This window comes from Nerophis lumbriciformis, linkage group LG13 (assembly GCF_033978685.3).
Source record: "Nerophis lumbriciformis linkage group LG13, RoL_Nlum_v2.1, whole genome shotgun sequence".
Lineage (NCBI taxonomy): Eukaryota > Metazoa > Chordata > Actinopteri > Syngnathiformes > Syngnathidae > Nerophis > Nerophis lumbriciformis.
Genome location: NC_084560.2, coordinates 47560420 through 47582865, shown reverse-complemented (window position 1 = coordinate 47582865; position 22446 = coordinate 47560420). Strand labels below are relative to the sequence as shown.

The following is a 22446-nucleotide window of genomic DNA, read 5'->3' as shown; positions in this document are numbered from 1 at the left end:
GCTACAGTTTGTATGTGTAAAGTTAAAGTTAAGTTAAAGTAGCAATGATTGTCACACACACACTAGGTGTAATGAAATTTGTCCTCTGCATTTGACCCATCCCCTTGATCACCCCCTGGGATGTGAGGGGAGCAGTGGGCAGCAGCGGCGCCGCGCCTGGGAATCATTTTTGGTGATTTAACCCCCAATTCCAAGCCTTGATGCTGAGTGCCAAGCAGGGAAGAATGCTGGTATGAGCTTTTAAACATAACCCGTTAACTGCTGCCAATCAAATGGTGAATAAGATACTCTTTAGGGTTCATATGTTTGTAAATCTGACTGTGATGAAGTCAGTGCCTCACCAGCCATCAACCTCACCACACGTCACTGGTGCTGCAAAGGGTTCTGGGTATTTGTTCTGTTGTGTTTATGTTGTGTTACGATGCAGATGTTCTCCCGAAATGTGTTTGTCATTCTTGTTTGGTGTGGATTCACAGTGTGGCGTATATTTCTAACATTGTTAAAGTTGTTTATATGGGCACCCTCAGTGTAACCTGTATCACTGTTGATCAAGTATGCGTTGCATTTTGGTGTGTGTCTATGCAGGAGCCGCACATATCTTGTGACTGGGCCGGCACGTTGTTAGAATGGATGAAAAGCGGCCGTGACGACAGCTCATAGCGGACGTTAAAGGCAGGCCCCATAGACTGTGGTCCGGGTGGACTACGAGATATAAAAGAAAGAAAAAAAACCTTGCCAGATATATTAAGTGAATAATGATCATTTATTGGATTATTTAAACTTCACATGCTGGCTACTTGACATTGAATTGGTTGACATTTTTTTGTAAAAACAAAACCAAATTATTTTATGTTTCTCTAGATATGTTCTAGTTTTTCCACAAAGTACCACCACAGAAAACACTTGCCTCTAAAACATTGAAATACAGTAGCTTAGCAAGTTTAAGTATTCATTAAAAACAAGGCAGAGACCTTTGGGAGTCTTGAGGGGGGGGGGGGGGGGGCAGGATTTGGGGCCACGTCCCTGCACACGACCTCCATTTACAAGTGCATGCATAAAGAAAACAACATTAGAGACATAAGATAAATCTCCACATATTCACAGATCTTTGTAAATGCTTTTTTTTTTTTTAAATAGTAACAAATAGAAAGTGGATTGATGGGGAGTAGGGGGGTGTAAAAATAAATGTAAAATGTTTTTAATAACCGTGAAAAGATTATTACAGAGTTTAGAGATTTACTGTTTTGACCTCATAGCCCACTCAAATATTAACACTGAATCAGCAATTTCAATCATATTTATTTAATAATGATATCTAACCTACTTACAGTTGACCAAGTCTAAAACCTTTACAAATGATTTGAAACCATGCGTTAATTAACAAAGACTATGATTTACTTATTGACACATAAACAGGCTCGTTACACAAAAATACTAAATGTCCTGCAAAAGCGGCTGATAGAAAATGAAAAAAAAGGTGAGACACAACTATCAATTGTCACTTTTGCTCCAGACTTCTTCTGTTTGAGCGTCAGCCAACTGACTGACTCATTACTGCCACACGTGGTGGAAAAGTGTATTAGAAGTGAGTCCAGCCTTAATAGACCACAGCTGGTCTTTATGGTTAAACACTGGTTTGGTTAAAAAAAAAAAAAAAAAAAAGGCATTTTAGGTCTTTTTAGGGGTGTGTCATTTATTTGGGGTTATTAAACTTACCTCACATCCCAGCAGTCATTTACCCACAAGTCACATGTTTGAAGCTAATGGAAAAACTGAGTGTGCAAAAAAACAAAACAAAAACAAAGTACTTGCAATGTCATACTTGCCAACCCTCCCGGATTTTCCGGGAGACTCCCGAAAGTCAGCGCCTCTCCCGAAAACCTCCCGGGACAAATTTTCTCCCGAAAATCTCCCGAAATTCATGCGGAGCTGGAGGCCACGCCCCCTCCAGCTCCATGCGGACCTGAGTGACGTGTTGACAGCATGTTCTCACGTCCGCTTTCCCACAATATAAACAGCTAATGATGGAGGGCGAGTTCTTGGTTTCTTATGTGTGTTTATTGTTAGGCAGTTTCATTAACGTCCTCCCAGCGCGGTAACAACACACAACAACAGCAGTCAAGTTTTCGTCTACCGTAAAGCAGTTGGTCTGCCGTAAACAGCAATGTTGTGACACTTTTAAACAGGACAATACTGCCATCTACTGTACATGCATATGTGACCCACCCATAATGTGTCACATTTTTGTGTTGATTTATTTATTTTATTTTGTGGTTTGAATTCGTTTTTGGAGCTGTCATTACACATTTATCAGTATTCACATTGGTCAGTAGGGGGCAGTAGGGCGTTTCTTCCCAATTGAATGCTATCACCTGCAGACCGGAAGTGTCTTGTCATTCTGATGAGCGTGACCAGTCTGTGAACAATTGAAACGTCCTGTGTGCTTTTTCCTCCTGTATAACAGGTTAGTTTTGGTGAATCAACTCACTGAATAATATCCATGTGATCTTTATAAGTTTAAGTACACATTCTGATGGTGGAGCCTAACTCTAAAGTGTTTGTGAGTTGTAGTTTGTATTTGTGAATGAATCCAGTGCACAGCTACAGTAATCAATACAAAAAGGCGACGTGAGTGCGCAATGTTCCTATAGGAACTTCTGATCCTAATTCAGACTCCCAAATTAGAGCTCCCGTTTTCTTATTGATTTTATAATGTATATTTGTACAATGTGTGTGTTCTGAAATAGTGACAGAGAATAGAACTAGGATGGACAATTCAACCCTTAACTCAACAATGAGTAGATGAGTGTTATGTGTGTGTAAATGTGTAAATAAATGAACACTGAAATTCAAGTATTTCTTATATTTATATATATATATATATTTATATATATATATATATATGTAATAAAAAAAAATAAATAAAAAAAAAATATATATATATAGCTAGAATTCACTGAAAGTCAAGTATTTCTTATATATATATATATATATCTTAACCACGCCCCAAACCACGCCCCCGCCCCACCCCCGACCACGCCCCCCGCCCCCCCACCTCCCGAAATCGGAGGTCTCAAGGTTGGCAAGTATGGCAATGTGGTACTAAAAACATTTGACAACTACCATTCTCCTCTATTAAAATAAACATAACTTTTTTCACTATTGTTGATATTTACAAAAAATATTTTCTATGAATATATTTTCAGAAACTCTGCATAGTAATTCATTTAATTGTCCGTTAATTACATTCTGAAATAGTATTGAAGCTATTCACTCATCTTGTGGACAATGTTTTTATTTCCGCTTTTTATCTATTGACCAAAAAAGACAATACAAATGCACAATAAATCGATTTCAATCGGTCAAAGTTGCTCAGTGAGCTGATCGGTTGACTTTTGGTCATAAAATAAACAAATTGATTAATGGACAATTTGACCTTAAATCAAACATTTTTTATATTTTGATACATCTGTGACAGTTTGCATGACTTTTGTTCATTCATTGAGTGATCGCAGCACAGTAATGATGAACTCTGACAAACAAGTTCCATTTTTCAATTTATTGATAATAATAATAATAATAAGACCTCAGATGGTGACTTCAATTAATAGTAGACATTATGGTGTAGTTTTGGGGTGTCTGGTGACCCCATGTGCAAGCTGGATGGCATTACAGTTTCATATTTACAAGACAACATTAAAATCACGAAAATAACCGTACAGCTTTAATAGCGAGTAGTTGAGTATTTTCACCAAAAAAAAAGCCACCATCAAATACTGAGCTAAAAACTCAATAAACACAATATTTAATAAGTAACTCCAGTACGTCACAGAAGGAAAATACTTCAATGATCTCAATCATTTTTGCACACAAACTAAGGGGAAAAAAAGAGACTCACTTGGTAAAGCTGTAATGCCAAAGTCCACGAGAAGTCTATTGATCTACAACTATTGATCAGTGCAAACAAATACAGCTAAACAGCAGATTCTTCCAATGAGCATATTAGAATGAGCAACATGACATCATTATAAATGACATTTACAGTACATATCTACAGATATGATGATGATAATGAAGACGTTTGATGCACCACACAGAACACTACACTTTATCCCACTGTTTCAGTCAAATATCCTTTCGTCAAAACTTACTCCTTTTAATATTTTTCATTTCAATCATGAATAATTGAGGAAAAACAAAAATACTGTAAGAATCAATCAAGTTTGAGGGGGAATTTTTTTTCGATTTACTTTGTGAAGTTGTCATTTTTACTCGAAAAAGATGTTAGTTCAATTGTACGAATATATAATTATGACATTACAAGAACAAGAGTTAGTACAAAAAATCTGGTCGTCGAAATATTAAGAGGGTCGTAAGTCGTAATATTACGAGAAACAAAGTCGTCATTTGTATAAAGGAAAAAAAAGTCAATCTCTAAACAGTTACAAAAAAAACACGTAATAAGAAGTTGTAAGAAGAATAAAGTCGCACATATTTGGAAAATAAGTCACAATAAAACGACAACAAAGTCGTAAATGACAAATTTTAAAAGGAAAGGCGTATTATCGTAAGAAAAATTGTTACGGTTTGCCCGTTTTTAAATGAAGTAGTAATATAATATGGCGATGCACAAGCTTGAATATCACGAGAAAAGAAAAAAAAAAGTATAGTCCAAAAGAAGTAGATCGTTAAATAATATTGTACTTCTTAATCAATTCAGTCAAAATATTAGGACTTTACGAAAGATGTCATCTGAAATGTTTCAAGAATACATTACGATAGATGCTACTTTTGAAAACAAAGTCATGTATCATAAAAAACTAACTGATTTTTTACCTTTTTTAAATCAAGTAGTAATACTGCAAAAAACAAAAACAAAAACATAAAATCAAATAATACGAGAAATAAGTTGGTCCTTCGAAATATGTCGTTATTTTTTACATCGTCCGCCATTTTAGGACAGCAAAACGTTGTCATGTGGCAAGAAACAAAGTGGTAATGTTTCCAGAACAAAGTTAGGTTAGGAGAAAAAAGTTGTTTAAGTCGTACTTTAAAAAAAAAAAAAAGTTGTAATATTACGAGAACAAAGTTGTACATTACGAAAAACTTGATTTTGAAAAAGTCGTACTTTCAAAATACATTTTAAAAAGCGATAAGTCTTCCGTTATTTTAGGAGTTGTAAAGTCGCAAGAAACAAAGTTATGTCTCAAAGATAAAATCGTATTCGGAGAAAATTATTTTAAAGATAAAGTCATAATATATTAACAAATCCGAAAGAAAGCGAAAGTCGTTTTCAAACAAAGTCGTAGTATCAGAAGAAAAAAAAAAGCTGTAGCGTCGTACTGAATTGGGATTCAAGTGAAATATTATATTATGATTTAAGTTATCGTACATAAAAATGGAGAATTCCTTATCTTCAAAGTAAAGGCGTTACAACTTTAATTTTCTTATTAGGACAAAAAAGGTCGTAGATTTCTTGAATATGTGAATAAATTCTGCTGAGTTAGCATGTTTTTTCCTCTCTCCCTGATTCATGTCATCAGTGAGTCCAACAGCACCCCCTGGTGTCTGGGAGACAAACATGCAGTGTATTTTTAAAGTGCAGACGTGACTTCTACTACAAGTGTGAAGGACAAGCAGTATGAAGTCCAGACAGTGTGGTGTGTGGTGCTCAAAGCTCTACGGTGGGAATGATGCCTTTACAGTAAGTTGGATGTTAACATTATGGGATGTCGGCAGGCAGCGAGACAAAGAGAGACATGTGATTAGTGTTAGTAGAAGGAAAAAAGTACTGTCGTGTGTGTCGCTCTCTTTGTTATCTTCTCTTCATCTCACTGAAAAGACATCATCATCAATGGACCACGCCCCAAATGATATTATTATTATTATTATATGATGTCGTTTTTTTTAAGTGCCCACCTGCCTCGTGACGTCAGCTAGACCATCTCGTACTGATTGGCTGTGATGATCCTGGACAGACAGCAGGCCAGCAACATGCCAATCAGCTGCAACACAAACAACACCGCCACAGTGAAGTCAATTATATTTATATAGCGCTTTTCTCTAGTGACTCAAAGCGCTTTTACATAGTGAAAGACAATATCTAAGTTCCATTTATAGCAGTGTAGGTGGCACTGGGAGGAGGTGGGTAAAGTGTCTTGCCCAAGGACACAATGGCACTGACTCAGATGGCGGCAGCAGGGATCGAACCTGGAACCCACAAGCTGCCGAGCTAAGACCGACATCCTGCGAGTTGGCACCATCAAGTACGTAATTATTGGGGATCCTGACCTCTCTGGACATTTAAATGACTTTTTCCTATTTGTACAGTGACTTTTTTATGTTCGGCAAAGGAAAAAAGGAAATGTAAAAATATAAATAAAATAAATGTAAGTATATAAATTATTAGCTAAACGAGTAAAATGATACAATATTTAAATGAACAAATCAGTTAAATAAAATACATTTGATATGTAAAAATATAAATAAAATAAATGTAAGTATATAAATTATTAGCTAAACGAGTAAAATGATACAATATTTAAATGAACAAATCAGTTAAATAAAATACATTTGATATGTAAAAATATAAATAAAATAAATGTAAGTATATAAATTATTAGCTAAACGAGTAAAATTATACAATATTTAAATGAACAAATCAGTTAAATAAAATACATTTGATATGTAAAAATAAATATAATAAATGTAAGTATATAAATTATTAGCTAAACGAGTAAAATTATACAATATTTAAATGAACAAATCAGTTAAATAAAATACATTTGATATGTAAAAATATAAATAAAATAAATGTAAGTATATAAATTATTAGCTAAACGAGTAAAATGATACAATATTTAAATGAACAAATCAGTTAAATAAAATACATTTGATATGTAAAAATATAAATAAAATAAATGTAAGTATATAAATTATTAGCTAAACGAGTAAAATTATACAATATTTAAATGAACAAATCAGTTAAATAAAATACATTTGATATGCAAAAATATAAATAAAATAAATGTAAGTATATAAATTATTAGCTAAACGAGTAAAATGATACAATATTTAAATGAACAAATCAGTTAAATAAAATACATTTGATATGTAAAAATATAAATAAAATAAATGTAAGTATATAAATTATTAGCTAAACGAGTAAAATTATACAATATTTAAATGAACAAATCAGTTAAATAAAATACATTTGATATGTAAAAATATAAATAAAATAAATGTAAGTATATAAATTATTAGCTCAACGAGTAAAATTATACAATATTTAAATGAACAAATCAGTTAAATAAAATACATTTGATATGTAAAAATATAAATAAAATAAATGTAAGTATATAAATTATTAGCTAAACGAGTAAAATTATACAATATTTAAATGAACAAATCAGTTAAATAAAATACATTTGATATGCAAAAGTATAAATAAAATAAATGTAAGTATATAAATTATTAGCTAAACGAGTAAAATTATACAATATTTAAATGAACAAATCAGTTAAATAAAATACATTTGATATGTAAAAATATAAATAAAATAAATGTAAGTATATAAATTATTAGCTAAACGAGTAAAATTATACAATATTTAAATGAACAAATCAGTTAAATAAAATACATTTGATATGTAAAAATATAAATAAAATAAATGTAAGTATATAAATTATTAGCTAAACGAGTAAAATTATACAATATTTAAATGAACAAATCAGCTAAATAAAATACATTTGATATGTAAAAATATAAATAAAATAAATGTAAGTATATAAATTATTAGCTAAACGAGTAAAATGATACAATATTTAAATGAACAAATCAGTTAAATAAAATACATTTGATATGTAAAAATATAAATAAAATAAATGTAAGTATATAAATTATTAGCTAAACGAGTAAAATGATACAATATTTAAATGAACAAATCAGTTAAATAAAATACATTTGATATGTAAAAATATAAATAAAATAAATGTAAGTATATAAATTATTAGCTAAACGAGTAAAATTATACAATATTTAAATGAACAAATCAGCTAAATAAAATACATTTGATATGTAAAAATATAAATAAAATAAATGTAAGTATATAAATTATTAGCTAAACGAGTAAAATGATACAATATTTAAATGAACAAATCAGTTAAATAAAATACATTTGATATGTAAAAATATAAATAAAATAAATGTAAGTATATAAATTATTAGCTAAACGAGTAAAATGATACAATATTTAAATGAACAAATCAGTTAAATAAAATACATTTGATATGTAAAAATATAAATAAAATAAATATAAGTATATAAATTATTAGCTAAACGAGTAAAATTATACAATATTTAAATGAACAAATCAGTTAAATAAAATACATTTGATATGTAAAAAATAGGTCAAAGAATAATGAATGAATAAGAAATACAATTAAGGTGGATCCGTATTTCCGTCCCGCCAAGATTTTGCAGGCTTTTGTTGTGATTGCTGTGGCCTAAAATGTGACAAAGGTTGAGGTTTCTTTTTTCCCCAGTAACGTTGGATCGTCTCGTGATTTGATGAATTTGTCATCAATGTTTGAAGTGTTCCTCAAAAAGCACAAGATTTCATCAAAACAAATGGAAAACGTACTGATGCTTTACTCGTTATATGCCACACAGACTCAAAAGCAGACACTAGATGTCAGTAACATCACATTGTCAAATTACTGCACTGTTTTAATTCAGTAGAACTAAAAATAATAACTATAATTACACCACCTGATGCCTTCTTGTTGTCTGCTCTGCTGTCCACACATTCTCCATGTTTGTTTCACTCTTGAAACGCGTTTGTCTGTATTAAACATCTTCAAACCCCAAAAGCAGTGAAGTTGTCACGTCGTGTAAATGGTAAATAAAAAGAGAATACAACAAATCCTTTTCAACTTATATTCAATTGAATAGACTGCAAAGACAAGATATTTAACGTTCGAACTGTAAAACTGTTATTTTTTGCAAATATTAGCTTATTTGGAGTTTGATGCCTGCAACAGGTTTCAAAAAAGCTGGCACAAGTGGCAAAAAAGACTGAGAAAGTTGAGGAACATCCCACAGGTAAACAGCCCAATTGGGAACAAGCTATTGCAAGGAATTTAGGGATTTCACCATCTCCTGTCTGTAATATCATCAAAAGGTTCAGAGAATCTGGAGAAATTACTCCACGTAAGCGGCAATGCCCGCGACCTTCGATCCCTCAGGCGGTACTGCATCAAAAAGCGACATCGGTTTGTAAAGGATATCACCACATGGGCTCAGGAACACTTCAAAAAACCACTGTCAGTAACTACAGTTGGTCGCTACATCTGTAAGTGCAAGTTACAACTCTACTATGCAAAGCCAAAGCCATTTATCAACAACACCCACATACGCCGCCGGCTTCGCTGGGCCCGAGCTCATCTAAGATGGACTGATGCAAAGTGGAAAAGTGTTCTGTGGTCTGACGAGTCCACATTTCAAATTGTTTTTGGAAACTGTGGACGTCGTGTCCTCCGGAACAAAGAGGAAAAGAACCATCCGGACTGTTCTAGGGTGAAAGTGTAAAAGGCAGCATGTGTGATGGTATGGGGGTGTATTAGTGCCCAAGACATGGGTAACTTACACATCTGTGAAGGCACCATTAATGCTGAAAGGTACATACAGCTTTTGGAGCAACATATGTTGCCATCCAAGCAATGTTACCATGGACGCCCCTGCTTATTTCAGCAAGACAATGCCCAGCCATGTGTTACAACAGCATGGCTTCATAGTAAAAGAGTGCAGGTACTAGACTTGCCTGCATTATGAAGCCTAAAATAGCACAACGGAGACCCCCAGACTGTTGAACAACTTAAGCTGTACATCAAGCAAGAATGGGAAAGAATTCCACTTCAAAAATGTGTCTCCTCAGTTCCCAAACCTTTACTGAGTGTTGTTAAAGGGAAAGGCCATGTAACACAGTGGTAAAAATGCCCCTGTGACAACTTTTTTGCAATGTGTTGCTGCCAATAAATTCTAAGTTAATGATTATTTGCAAAAAAAAAAGAAGTTTCTCAGTGTGAACATGAAATATCTTGTCTTTGCAGTCCATTCAATTGAATATAAGTTGAAAAAGATTTGCAAATCCTTGCATTCCGTTTTTATTTACCATTTACACAACGTGACAACTTCACTGCTTTTGTATTTATGTTCCAATACATTCACACACGCACATTAGGAGCATTCGTGAACTGTTGAGAGGGATCTATAGCAGTATTTTTTGTTGGTAAAGGAGAGACAATGAGAGATTATTATCACACTTCAACATCTCTAACATGCAATTGTTGCCTCTTTGCAACAATTGAAAATGTTTTCTTAATTGTCTTACCCTCAATAAATAAAGGTTAAATATATAATTACATGTAAACCAGGAAGTAAATGTTTGTATACTATATGACCCAGAAGGTAATGTAGTATACACTACCTTCAGGAGGACGACAATTGTGCCGTTTCAGCAATAAAGAGTTGCTATATTGTTACTAGTTGTTGTTTCTGCTTCGTCCACACAAGAAACACACATACGTTTTGATTAGACAGTTGATGTGTGCCGCTTAGACTGGCCAAAATGATGCTGATTGGCCAAAAGTGCTGGGAAGTTGCAAGCTTTAGACAAAGCTGCGAGGCCGTGCATCATTCACGCTTCAATTTGCGTGAATTGGCGCAAGCACCACGATGCCAATTCCTGCAGGGACTGAAAAATGATGAATAGGTGAGCTGAACTGATTAAAAGATAGAAGGCACACATCATGAATAAATATGTTGGCAAAAGGCTTTCCTTGAGGACAGGAAATGAGATACGATAAAAGTAAGTAAATGAGTTTTGTAAATAAATAAGATAAAGCTTTACTAAAGAGTAATTTAAAAAATGAATGTATTAAGTACATAAATCATTCATTAACAGCTTTGGTAACAATAAAATACACTAAATTAGCTAAAACAGGATAAACATAAAAAAAATGTGAATAGTAAAAATAATTAATAAATACAGCAAGAAAGCCTTCAACAAAGAAAAAGCAATTAAAAGAAGCAACTTGGCTAAAAACTTTGTTTAAAAGACAATACATGTGGTTGAGTGAGATCAAATTAAAATAACATTAGTAAATATGTAAGAGAAAGGCTTTAATTAACAATGGCAAATATGGTCAAATGGGAACAAATAAGTTAGTAAGTTAGCAAAAGGACAGGAAAATAGGTCATAAATAATATAATTGTGCCTTGTTTATCGAACGCGATAAATGAATTTCCACTAAGTAGGAATCATTCATTATAAATCAAAACATTTTATAGCTAGAGCAAAAAAAACCTGAGGCACAACGGAGGGGGGGGGGGGGGGGGGGGGACCCGGGGTGGACCGCTCGCCTGTGCATCGGCTGGGAACATCTCTGCGCTGCTGACCCGTCTCCGCTCGGGATGGTGTCCTGCTGGCCCCACTATGGACTGGACTCTTACTATTATGTTGGATCCACTATGGACTGGACTCTCACTATTATGTTATATCCACTATGGACTGGACTCTCACTACTATGTTAGATCCACTATGGACTGGACTCTCACACTATTATGTTAGATCCACTATGGACTGGACTCTTACTATTATGTTGGATCCACTATGGACTGGACTCTTACTATTATGTTGGATCCACTATGGACTGGACTCTCACACTATTATGTTAGATCCACTATGGACTGGACTATCACTACTATGTTAGATCCACTATGGACTGGACTCTCACACTATTATGTTAGATCCACTATGGACTGGACTCTTACTATTATGTTGGATCCACTATGGACTGGACTCTTACTATTATGTTGGATCCACTATGGACTGGACTCTCACTATTATGTTAGATCCACTATGGACTGGACTCTCACTATTATGTTAGATCCACTATGGACTGGACTCTCACTATTATGTTAGATCCACTATGGACTGGACTCTCACTATTATGTTAGATCCACTATGGACTGGACTCTTACTATTATGTTGGATCCACTATGGACTGGACTCTTACTATTATGTTGGATCCACTATGGACTGGACTCTCACTATTATGTTAGATCCACTATGGACTGGACTCTCACTATTATGTTAGATCCACTATGGACTGGACTCTCACTATTATGTTAGATCCACTATGGACTGGACTCTCACACTATTATGTTAGATCCACTATGGACTGGACTCTCACTATTATGTTAGATCCACTATGGACTGGACTCTTACTATTATGTTGGATCCACTATGGACTGGACTCTCACTATTATGTTAGATCCACTATGGACTGGACTCTTACTATTATGTTAGATCCACTATGGACTGGACTCTCACTATTATGTTAGATCCACTATGGACTGGACTCTCTCACTATTATGTTAGATCCACTATGGACTGGACTATCACTATTATGTTAGATCCACTATGGACTGGACTCTCACTATTATGTTAGATCCACTATGGACTGGACTCTTACTATTATGTTAGATCCACTATGGACTGGACTCTCACAATATTATGTCAGACCCACTCGACATCCATTGCTTTCGGTCTCCCCTAGAGGGGGGGGGGGGTGTTACCCACATATGCGGTCCTCTCCAAGGTTTCTCATAGTCATTCACATCGACGTCCCACTGGGGTGAGTTTTTCCTTGCCCTTATGTTGGCTTTGTACCGAGGATGTCGTTGTGGCTTGTGCAGCCCTTTGAGACACTTGTGATTTGGGGCTATATAAATAAACATTGATTGATTGATTGATTAATTTCCAACATGATGAGAGCCCTCTCAGCGTGAAATGATCCAATATAGCAAAGCTTCCAGAGGCTGAGCCAATCAGAGACCACCATACTGAACAATGGTTTGGTCTCACTGAGTGACCCAATACTATTGCACTGTTGATAGTTTTTACTTGTTACGTCCTTTTTATGCTTGGAAATGCTTCATTTGGGATGATAAAATATGCTTTACAAAAGGACAAAACATGACAAAAAAAAAAAAGTGCGACGTGGTGAAGCCACAATATTTGGAACAGGACGACTGCACAGGGCGGGTCTATTCAACTGGCCGTGCACCGAACATCACCCAAACAGGCTTGATGAAACCATTCCAATTAGGGTTGCTCATGTATGTAGTACTCTCGCCTCCCCACAGGAGGCAACAGCGAGGGAAATGTGTCACAAAGAAGCAGCAGTGGGGTGAGAAGAAGACGACTACTCAAAAAAGAGCATCATCAACCCTGGGAAAAATCTAAATAATTTTTAACAGCAACCGGACAACATTATGAATGTTGTGTTCCAGTCATCCTTTTCTATCGGACATTTTAAGCAGCGGACACATCGTTCCAACAACAGTAGAAATTCACTTGTGTAAGTTTCAACACAAAACTTGGTCAGATCTTTGTGAGAATGTGGAGTGCATAAAGATGTTTACTTTGTTTTCTATTCAAATTGCTGACTTTGTGATGTCTTTTGTATTAATGGTTGTGTTGTTTTTTGTCGGAGTTATAACTCTGACATTCAAAGCTTGTTTATTACATGTTGCACTATCACCAAATATTATTCCCGGGCGCGGCCACCGCTGCTGCCCACTGCTCCCCTCACTTCCCAGGGGGTGATGAAGGGTGATGGGTCAAATGCAGAGAATAATTTCGCCACACCTAGTGTGTGTGTGTGACAATCATTGCTACTTTATCTTTAATTAGGGCCCGCATGGTCCATTGTAAAAAGAATCCCAACGGGAGTCCTTTTGCAATGGGACATAAGGACCTATTGAATTTGTAACGTTTTATTCTTTATTATTATTATTATTATTCTTCCGCAGCTTTGCGCTGTAATTTGACCCCCTTAACATGCTGCAAAACTCACCAAATTTGACGCACACATAAACGCGAACAAAACTTTTTGGTAAAAAAATCAAACCCCAAAAACTCAAAACTGCACTCTAGCGCCCCCTAGAAGGAAAACTGCCTCTAACTCCCAGTACAAATGTCGTAGAGACATGAAAGAAATACCTCTATGTAAGTCTCAATTAGACCTACTTTTCATTAATTATATTCCTCGGGCAAAAATCAACAGGAAGTTGGCAATTCCCCCTTCAAGACAAAAATTTACTAAAACAGTCATTTTTGTCTCTTCGAGCTGTAATTTGACCCCCTTAACATGCTTCAAAACTCACCAAACTGAACACACATCAGGACTGGCAAAAATTGCGATCTAATAAAAAAACCTAACCCCAAATCTCAAAATTGCGCTCTACCGCAATTTTTGAATAAAACGCAGAAAAAACTGCTCCTCGGAAGAAAAAAATGACAAAACTGCCTGTAACTCCCACTGGGAAGGTCGGAGGACTACAACTGGACACAAGTATTGGGACACTTAGGACTACCACTGGACAAAAGTATTGGGACATTTAGGACTACCACTTGACAAAAGTATTGGGACACTTACACTGGACACAAGTATTGGGACACTTAGGACTACAACTGGACACAAGTATTGGGACACTTAGAACTACCACTGGACAAAAGTATTGGGAAAATTAGGACTACAACTTGACAAAAGTTTTGGGACACTTAGGACTAAAACTGGACAAAGGTATTGGGACACTTACGAACAAAACTGGACAAAAGTATTGGGACACTTATGACGAAAACTGGACAAAAGTATTGGTACACTTGGAAATAAAACTTGACAAAAGTATTGGGACACTTAGGCCGAAAACTTGACACAAGTATTGGGACACTTAGGAATAAAACTGGACAAAAGTATTGGGACACTTTGGACGAAAACTGGACAACACTATTGGGAAACTTGGGACTAAAACTTGACACACGTTTTGGGACAATTCGAACTAAAACTGGACAAAAGTATTGGGACACTTAGGACGACAACTGGACAAAAGTATTGGGACACTTAGGACGACAACTGGACAAAAGTATTGGGACACCTACACTGGACCAACGTATTGGGACACTAAGGACTACAACTTGACAAAAGTATTGGGACACTTCGGACTACCACTAGACAAATGTATTGGGACACTTAGGACTAAAACTGGACAAAAGTATTGGGACACTTAGGACTACCTCTGGACTAAAGTATTGGGACACCTACACTGGACACAAGTATTGGGACACTTAGGACTAAAACTGGACAAAAGTATTGGGACACTTGGGACGAAAACTGGACAAAAGCATTGGGACACTTAGGACTAGCACCTGCCAAATACGCGGGCCCGACCAACGCTGCTTGCAGCTTTAATTAACTTTTAAATTTGACCAATAGAAGGCGATAACGCTCAATTGTGTTGAGCCACGTTGTTGTTTAATTTCATATGCCTAAACATCTGTAGTTTATTGTGTGAATATATTAACACTAAAACTATTTATGTAAAATACACAATGGACGTTATACTTTTGTAATGGTTATTTTATGTTTATATTTTCAGTCTTACAAACCGAAATGAAGGAAGAAGTGTAAAGAAATAAGGAAAATAATTCAAAAGAAGGAACATCAATCCTCAACAAAACGTCTGGAGCTTCTGTTTCTGCATGCGGTTAACTATCTGCACACGCTGGAATCGGGTAGCGAGGGCAGGATAATGAATTTATTGACAGTGCAGTGTGAAAGCCGATGTTTACTTTGCAATTACGTAAACACTCTCCAAGGAATATGACCCGCAGAGGCACTTTCTGACCAAACATCCACATTTCGATGTCCGGCCCCTGAGCCCTTGGGCTCTTGAAACTATGGCCCCTTTCATTTTGTAGTTGATGGCATAGGGCAGGGGTCGGCAACCCGCGGCTCTAGAGCCGCATAGCGCCGCCCCAGTGGCTCTCTGGAGCTTTTTAAAAAATGTATAAAAAATGGAAAAAGATGAGGGGAAAAAAATCTATTTTTTGTTTTAATATGGTTTCTGTAGGAGGACAAACATGACACAAACCTCCCTAAATGTTACAAAGCACACGGTTTATATTAAACATGCTTCACTGATCCGAGTATTTGGCTAGCGCCGTTTTGTCCTACTAATTTTGGCGGTCCTTGAACTCACCGTAGTTTGTTTACATGTATAACTTTCTCCGACTTTCTAGGACGTGTTTTATGCCACTTCTTTTTCTGTCTCATTTTGTCCACCAAACTTTCAACGTTGTGCATGAAAGGTGAGTTTTGTTGATGTTATTGACTTGTGTGGAGTGCTAATCAGACATATTTGGTCACTGCATGACTGCAAGCTAATCGATGCTAAGATGCTATTTAGGCTAGCTATATGTACATATTGCATCATTATGCCTCGTTTGTAGCTATATTTGAGGTCATTTAGTTTCCTTTAAGTCCTCTTAATTCAATTTATATCTTAAGACACGCTATCTGTATGTAATATGGTTTTTCATTTTTTGCGGCTCCAGACAGATTTGTTTTTTGTATTTTTGGTCCAATATGGCTCTTTCAACATTTTGGGTTGCCGACCCCTGGCATAGGGAAACTAAATCTAATTAAAAGAATAGAAAACGAGTATTTAAACACATAGAGAAAAAATGTAGTTAAGAAAAAAAAAAACGCACGTAAATAAACTTTTCGGGTTCACTGAAAAGATGGATGAATGTGTTTGAATAAGTCATTTAATAAAGAAGAGAGGGATTCTTACCTGAGAGAAGGCGATGCCAAACGTCACACCTGCGATGATGGCCATGTTGGTCTCCATAAAGGAAGTGACCAGCTCGTAACATCCCTGCAGAAGAGCCCCGCAGCGTCACACAACGTACTCTTCATGCAACACGGACCACGTTGTTCAACAACAAGACCTGGTGGTAGACTTTGTTGGGGGCCACGGTCGCGTTACGGAGGTCCATGGGGTTGCAGTCGGAGGCGTTCATGCAGCAGCTGGCGGGCATACCGTTGGGCGGGTAGTAGACGCTGGCAAACCAACTGGTGTAGTTGTACACGCCGCAGCAGCGCAGCTAGCGGAGGAAGAAACATGTCTAGTCTAATTCTTCTCATTTTGAAATCCTTGATTGAACACCAAACTTAGAGAATATAGCTCAAGTTTGTGGACTCACTCGGTGCTGCAGGTTGTCAACAGCACGGCTGGCCTCGTCCTCAGCGTTGTAGTTGAGCACAGCGTCAGTGTACGTCCTGTGGAATGTTCCTTTAATCTGTGACAGCCAAGGATGCATCATCATCATCATCATCATCATCGCTACAAAATCACCCGCGCTTTAGATTGACAGCTTTTTTTTTTCCTTTCCTAGTTTTGGCAGCGAAATGCGCACTGACCTCGTGGCGGAAGACAAATCCGCTAATCCCGGCCACCAATTCAGCGAGGAAGACCAGCGACAGAAACATGGCGTACTAAACAGAGAGGAAGACAAGTCAGAGTGACAGAGTGTCGTGCAAACTACCACCATAATAACAAACATCTTTTAAAAGGTAGAAATGCGCGGTGTAGACGACCATAACGGACCCCATTTGACATTTCAAGAATTTTGTTGCGCATTAGTGCAGTGTTTCTTAACTAAAACGGGCTGCCATAAAAAAAATCAGTTTCTGCGCTGTGGCCAGATGAGTTGTAGTACACTGCGTTCAAAGAACTCCGGCTTATTAGTGATTCCCAGAGCCCAAAAAAAGTCTGCGGGCTATAGAGCGTTTTTTATTGGGGCTCCAGTACTATGGAATGCCCTCCCGGTAACAATTAGAGATGCTACCTCAGTAGAAGCATTTAAGTCCCATCTTAAAACTCATTTGTATACTCTAGCCTTTAAATAGCCCCCTTTTTTTTAGACCAGTTGATCTGCCGTTTCTTTTCTTTTTTCCTCTGCTCCCCCCTATCCCTTGTGGAGGGGGAGACACTCAGGTCTGGTGGACATGGATGGGGTGCTGGCTGTCCAGAGTCGGGACCCGGAGTGGACCGCTCGCCTGTGTATCGGTTGGGAACATCTCTGCGCTGCTGACCCGTCTCCGCTCGGGATGGTGTCCTGCTGGCCCCACTATGGACTGGACTCTCACGATTATGTTAGATCCACTATGGACTGGACTCTCACAATATTATGTTAGATCCACTATGGACTGGACTCTCACTATTATGTTAGATCCACTATGGACTGGACTCTCACACTATTATGTTGGATCCACTATGGACTGGACTCTCACAATAATATGTTAGATCCACTATGGACTGGACTCTTACTATTATGTTAGATCCACTATGGACTGGACTCTCACAATATTATGTTAGATCCACTATGGACTGGACTCTCACAATATTATGTTAGATCCACTATGGACTGGACTCTCACTATTATGTTAGATCCACTATGGACTGGACTCTTACTATTATGTTAGATCCACTATGGACTGGACTCTCACAATATTATGTTAGATCCACTATGGACTGGACTCTCACTATTATGTTAGATCCACTATGGACTGGACTCTCACACTATTATGTTGGATCCACTATGGACTGGACTCTCACAATATTATGTTAGATCCACTATGGACTGGACTCTCACTATTATGTTAGATCCACTATGGACTGGACTCTTACTATTATGTTGGATCCACTATGGACTGGACTCTCACAATATTATGTTAGATCCACTATGGACTGGACTCTTACTATTATGTTAGATCCACTATGGACTGGACTCTCACAATATTATGTTAGATCCACTATGGACTGGACTCTCACTATTATGTTAGATCCACTATGGACTGGACTCTTACTATTATGTTGGATCCACTATGGACTGGACTCTCACTATTATGTTAGATCCACTATGGACTGGACTCTCACAATATTATGTTAGATCCACTATGGACTGGACTCTCACAATTATGTTGGATCCACTATGGACTGGACTCTTACTATTATGTTGGATCCACTATGGACTGGACTCTCACAATATTATGTCAGACCCACTCGACATCCATTGCTTTCGGTCTCCCCTAGAGGGGGGGGGTTACCCACATATGCGGTCCTCTCCAAGGTTTCTCATAGTCATTCACATCGACGTCCCACTGGGGTGAGTTTTTCCTTGCCCTTATGTGGGCTCTGTACCGAGGATGTCGTTGTGGCTTGTGCAGCCCTTTGAGACACTTGTGATTTAGGGCTATATAAATAAACATTGATTGATTGATTGACTTATCCACCACTTGTGGCAGCAATGACAATATCAAACAAAGTCTGGAGCTAAAGTCATAGAGAAGTTTTTTAAGCGCAAAAATGATGACTAAAGAGGTAAAGCTGTATTTTTCATATGTACATTAGTTGTATTGACAGTTTATTGAGGAAACATATATTATTATCATTTGTTATTACTTTTGGTAACATTAATTTTAGCACTGCGTAAATCTGGGGTGTCAAACTCGTTTTAGATGGGGGGGGCCACATGAAGAAAAATCTACTCCCAAGTGGGCCGGACTGGTCAAATCACGGTACGATAACTTCAAAACAAAGACCACTTCAGATTGTTTTCTTTGTTTAAAAATAGTGAAGTGTATGTGTGAAGTGTATTATATTTATATAGCGCTTTTCTCAAGTGACTCAAAGTGCATTACATAGTGAAAGCCAATATCTAAGTTACATTTAAAGCAGTGTGGGTGGCACTGGGAGCAGGTGGGTAAAGTGTCTTGCCCAAGGACACAACGGCAGTGACTAGGAAGGCGGAAGCGGGGATCGAACCTGCAACCAGGGCCGGCCCGTGGCATAGGCCGTATAGGCAAATGCTAAGGGCGCCGTCCATCAGGGGGCGCCACGCCAGTGCCACAAATGTTGGAGAAAAAAAAAAGAAAAAAAGTTGGTACTATTATTTCTAAATACAAATAATAATCCCACGTTAATTAAAATGCAAAGTAAAGCCTATTTAATAGAAATATTATTTGTTACAACATTACCCCCCCCCAAATGGTACAAATCATAATGTTGTTGTTGGGTTATTTTTACAATTACCTGTTGCGGTTAATAGTATATATACTTTATTTGTCGTTTATTACATTTTCTGAATAAATTATGTGGTAATGTTCATTAGTCAACTCATTGGTGTTCATTTTTAATCTATCAAGATAAAAAAAATGATATCAAAATAAAATGACAGGATGTTATTTATGTAAATTTATCATGTTCCTCGACTGATGTACTAACATCATGTGGTTTATTTTGTACATATGTAGCATCATCTACAAAGATACAAAGAATTGCTATTGCGACATCCAGTGGACACATTTAGAACAACAATTTAATTTATTACTTAGCGGGCCGGATAAAACCTGTTTGCGGGCCTGATCCGGCTCTCGGGCCGTACATTTGACACAACTAGCGTAAATTGTATGTACATTTATTTTTCATCAGTTTTTATGAGTCCCTTCTTTTGATTAGTATTTATTTTTGTCATACGTCTCACCTAAACCTTGATAATAATATTTGTGATGATCATGCTTTTCATATCATTTGTTAAACCGTAAATAGATTACATATAATTATTGAACAGGATTAAAATCAAGAGTAAGATTACCGATTCAGTGTTAATATTTGAGTGGGCCCCGGGCCCCTCTGTAGTGCAAAAGGTTAAGAACCCCTGCATTAGTGTATGATTTGTAAAGTACCCAACTCGGTACCTAACAAGGATGCCATTTTGTTCCTTCTTCTACAAAAAATAGTCTGGAGCCCCAAAACATAACACAGCTTGTAACCTTTTTTAAATTATTACGTGCAAAAGAATCTGTCAAAGCATAATGACATTTTCTTCTGGAGATACATTCATGGTTAGTGGTAGGTCATAGTCATTGGTCAGAATTATTTAATACCATTCTGAATAGATTCAAAATGTTCAAGAATCTACTTGTGCATGTACTGTACATGTCATCAGCCGTGAGGAGCTTTTAAACCCTGTTTGGAAAAGGTTTTATCATCATTTATTTACCAAATAAAAGCTCATAACTCAAAACACTCGCATCTCAAATCAATGTTGCCCATTTCAATAAAATGTATTTGTTTTTGACCTTCGAAAAAGGCTCAGTTTTAACATGTAACATGCCTTTTAAGGAAGAAAAACAGACTTGTAAATAAGAAATATTGTGAAGTACAAACAACTACAGTAGTTTTTTTAAGAAGAAATGTAATAATGTACAGTATTTACTTTGGAGAGCAGGCTTCTATGGTATCTCCTTCCAGCCGCTTCCTCGTAAAACACACCATTAGTAGCTTCTCCATATTTTTATGGATAAATGTCCGCCATTTAAAAAGTACCGCATTTTTCAGAGTATAAGTCGTACCGGCCGAAAATGCATAATAAAGAAGGAAAAAAACATATATAAGTCGCATTTTGGGGGGAAATTTATTTGTTAAAAGCCAACAGCAAGAATAGACGTTTGAAAGGCAATTCAAAATAAATGAAGAATAGTGAACAACAGGCTGAATAAGTGTACGTTATATGAGGCATAAATAACCAACTGGTATGTTAACGTAACATATTATGGTAAGAGTCATTCAAATAACTATAACATATAGAACATGTTTACCAAACAATCTGTCACTCCTAATCGCTAAATCCCATGAAATCTTATACGTCTAGTCTCTTACGTGAATGAGATCAATAATATTATTTGATATTTACTATGAAAAAAACTGACACTTATAGTCCGAAAAATACGGTACTTTAACGACCTTGACTGCTGTTCTGGGACAGCAGTGATACGCTCAAACTCTGCAACACGCTCGGTCATGTTTTTGACGATTTCTTTCGTTAATTCAATGGATATCATCCGCCTCTTCTCAGCACTGTCCTTAACACTCACTTTCTTTGTTCCAGTGGTTGGAAAACAAAGTGATGTCCATCCCTCGTTATAAGCTAATGCAAACTAACGAGTGAGACCAGATGTTTTGGATTGGATGGTAGAGGTTTTATTCATGAAAATCGCGTGAGGCTCGTAACTCAAAGATATGTTTGCAAATTATAGCTCAGCAATAAGCCGAGTGATCGCTCTTTTCACAAAACACTCTAAAGTTGGGATAGTCGTGGGTGGAGATACCACTGTAACATATTGTGAGAATCGTGTTGAATTGATACTGAACCGATAATCACCCCAAAAATAGGAATCATGAGTTGTAAAATTCCCATCCTTTGTTCTCGTGCTCATCCAATCAAGGCACATTTATGGCCTCACAGACCGTGGTAAATGATAGAACTCTTCTTGTACAAGATTTTGAGGGAGACCTGGATCATTTTTACCATATTTTTCTAACTGTAAGGGGCATTTAAAATCCTTTCATTTTCTCAAAAATCAACAGTACCCTCTTTAACCCGGTGAGTCTAATGTACCTATTACCCTATTTTCCGGACCATAGGGCGCACCAAATTATAAGGCACACTGCCGATGAGCGGGTCTATTTTCA

The 22446-nt window shown here is 36.7% G+C and overlaps 1 protein-coding gene across 1 annotated transcript in view; it reads right to left on the bottom strand.

The window, feature by feature from the left end:
* Positions 1–4380: 4380 nt before the first annotated feature.
* Positions 4381–22446, bottom strand: part of tspan7 (tetraspanin 7) — a 43253-nt gene continuing 25187 nt past the window's right edge. Inside the window, exons 3-8 of the mRNA XM_061970679.2 lie at positions 17331–17405; positions 17114–17209; positions 16859–17014; positions 16702–16785; positions 5920–6005; positions 4381–5834 (exon numbers count right to left, since the gene is read on the bottom strand). Of these exons, the coding sequence (XP_061826663.2) occupies positions 5937–6005; positions 16702–16785; positions 16859–17014; positions 17114–17209; positions 17331–17405 (480 nt within the window). The 3' untranslated portion in view covers positions 4381–5834; positions 5920–5936. The remainder of the gene's footprint in view (positions 5835–5919; positions 6006–16701; positions 16786–16858; positions 17015–17113; positions 17210–17330; positions 17406–22446) is intronic.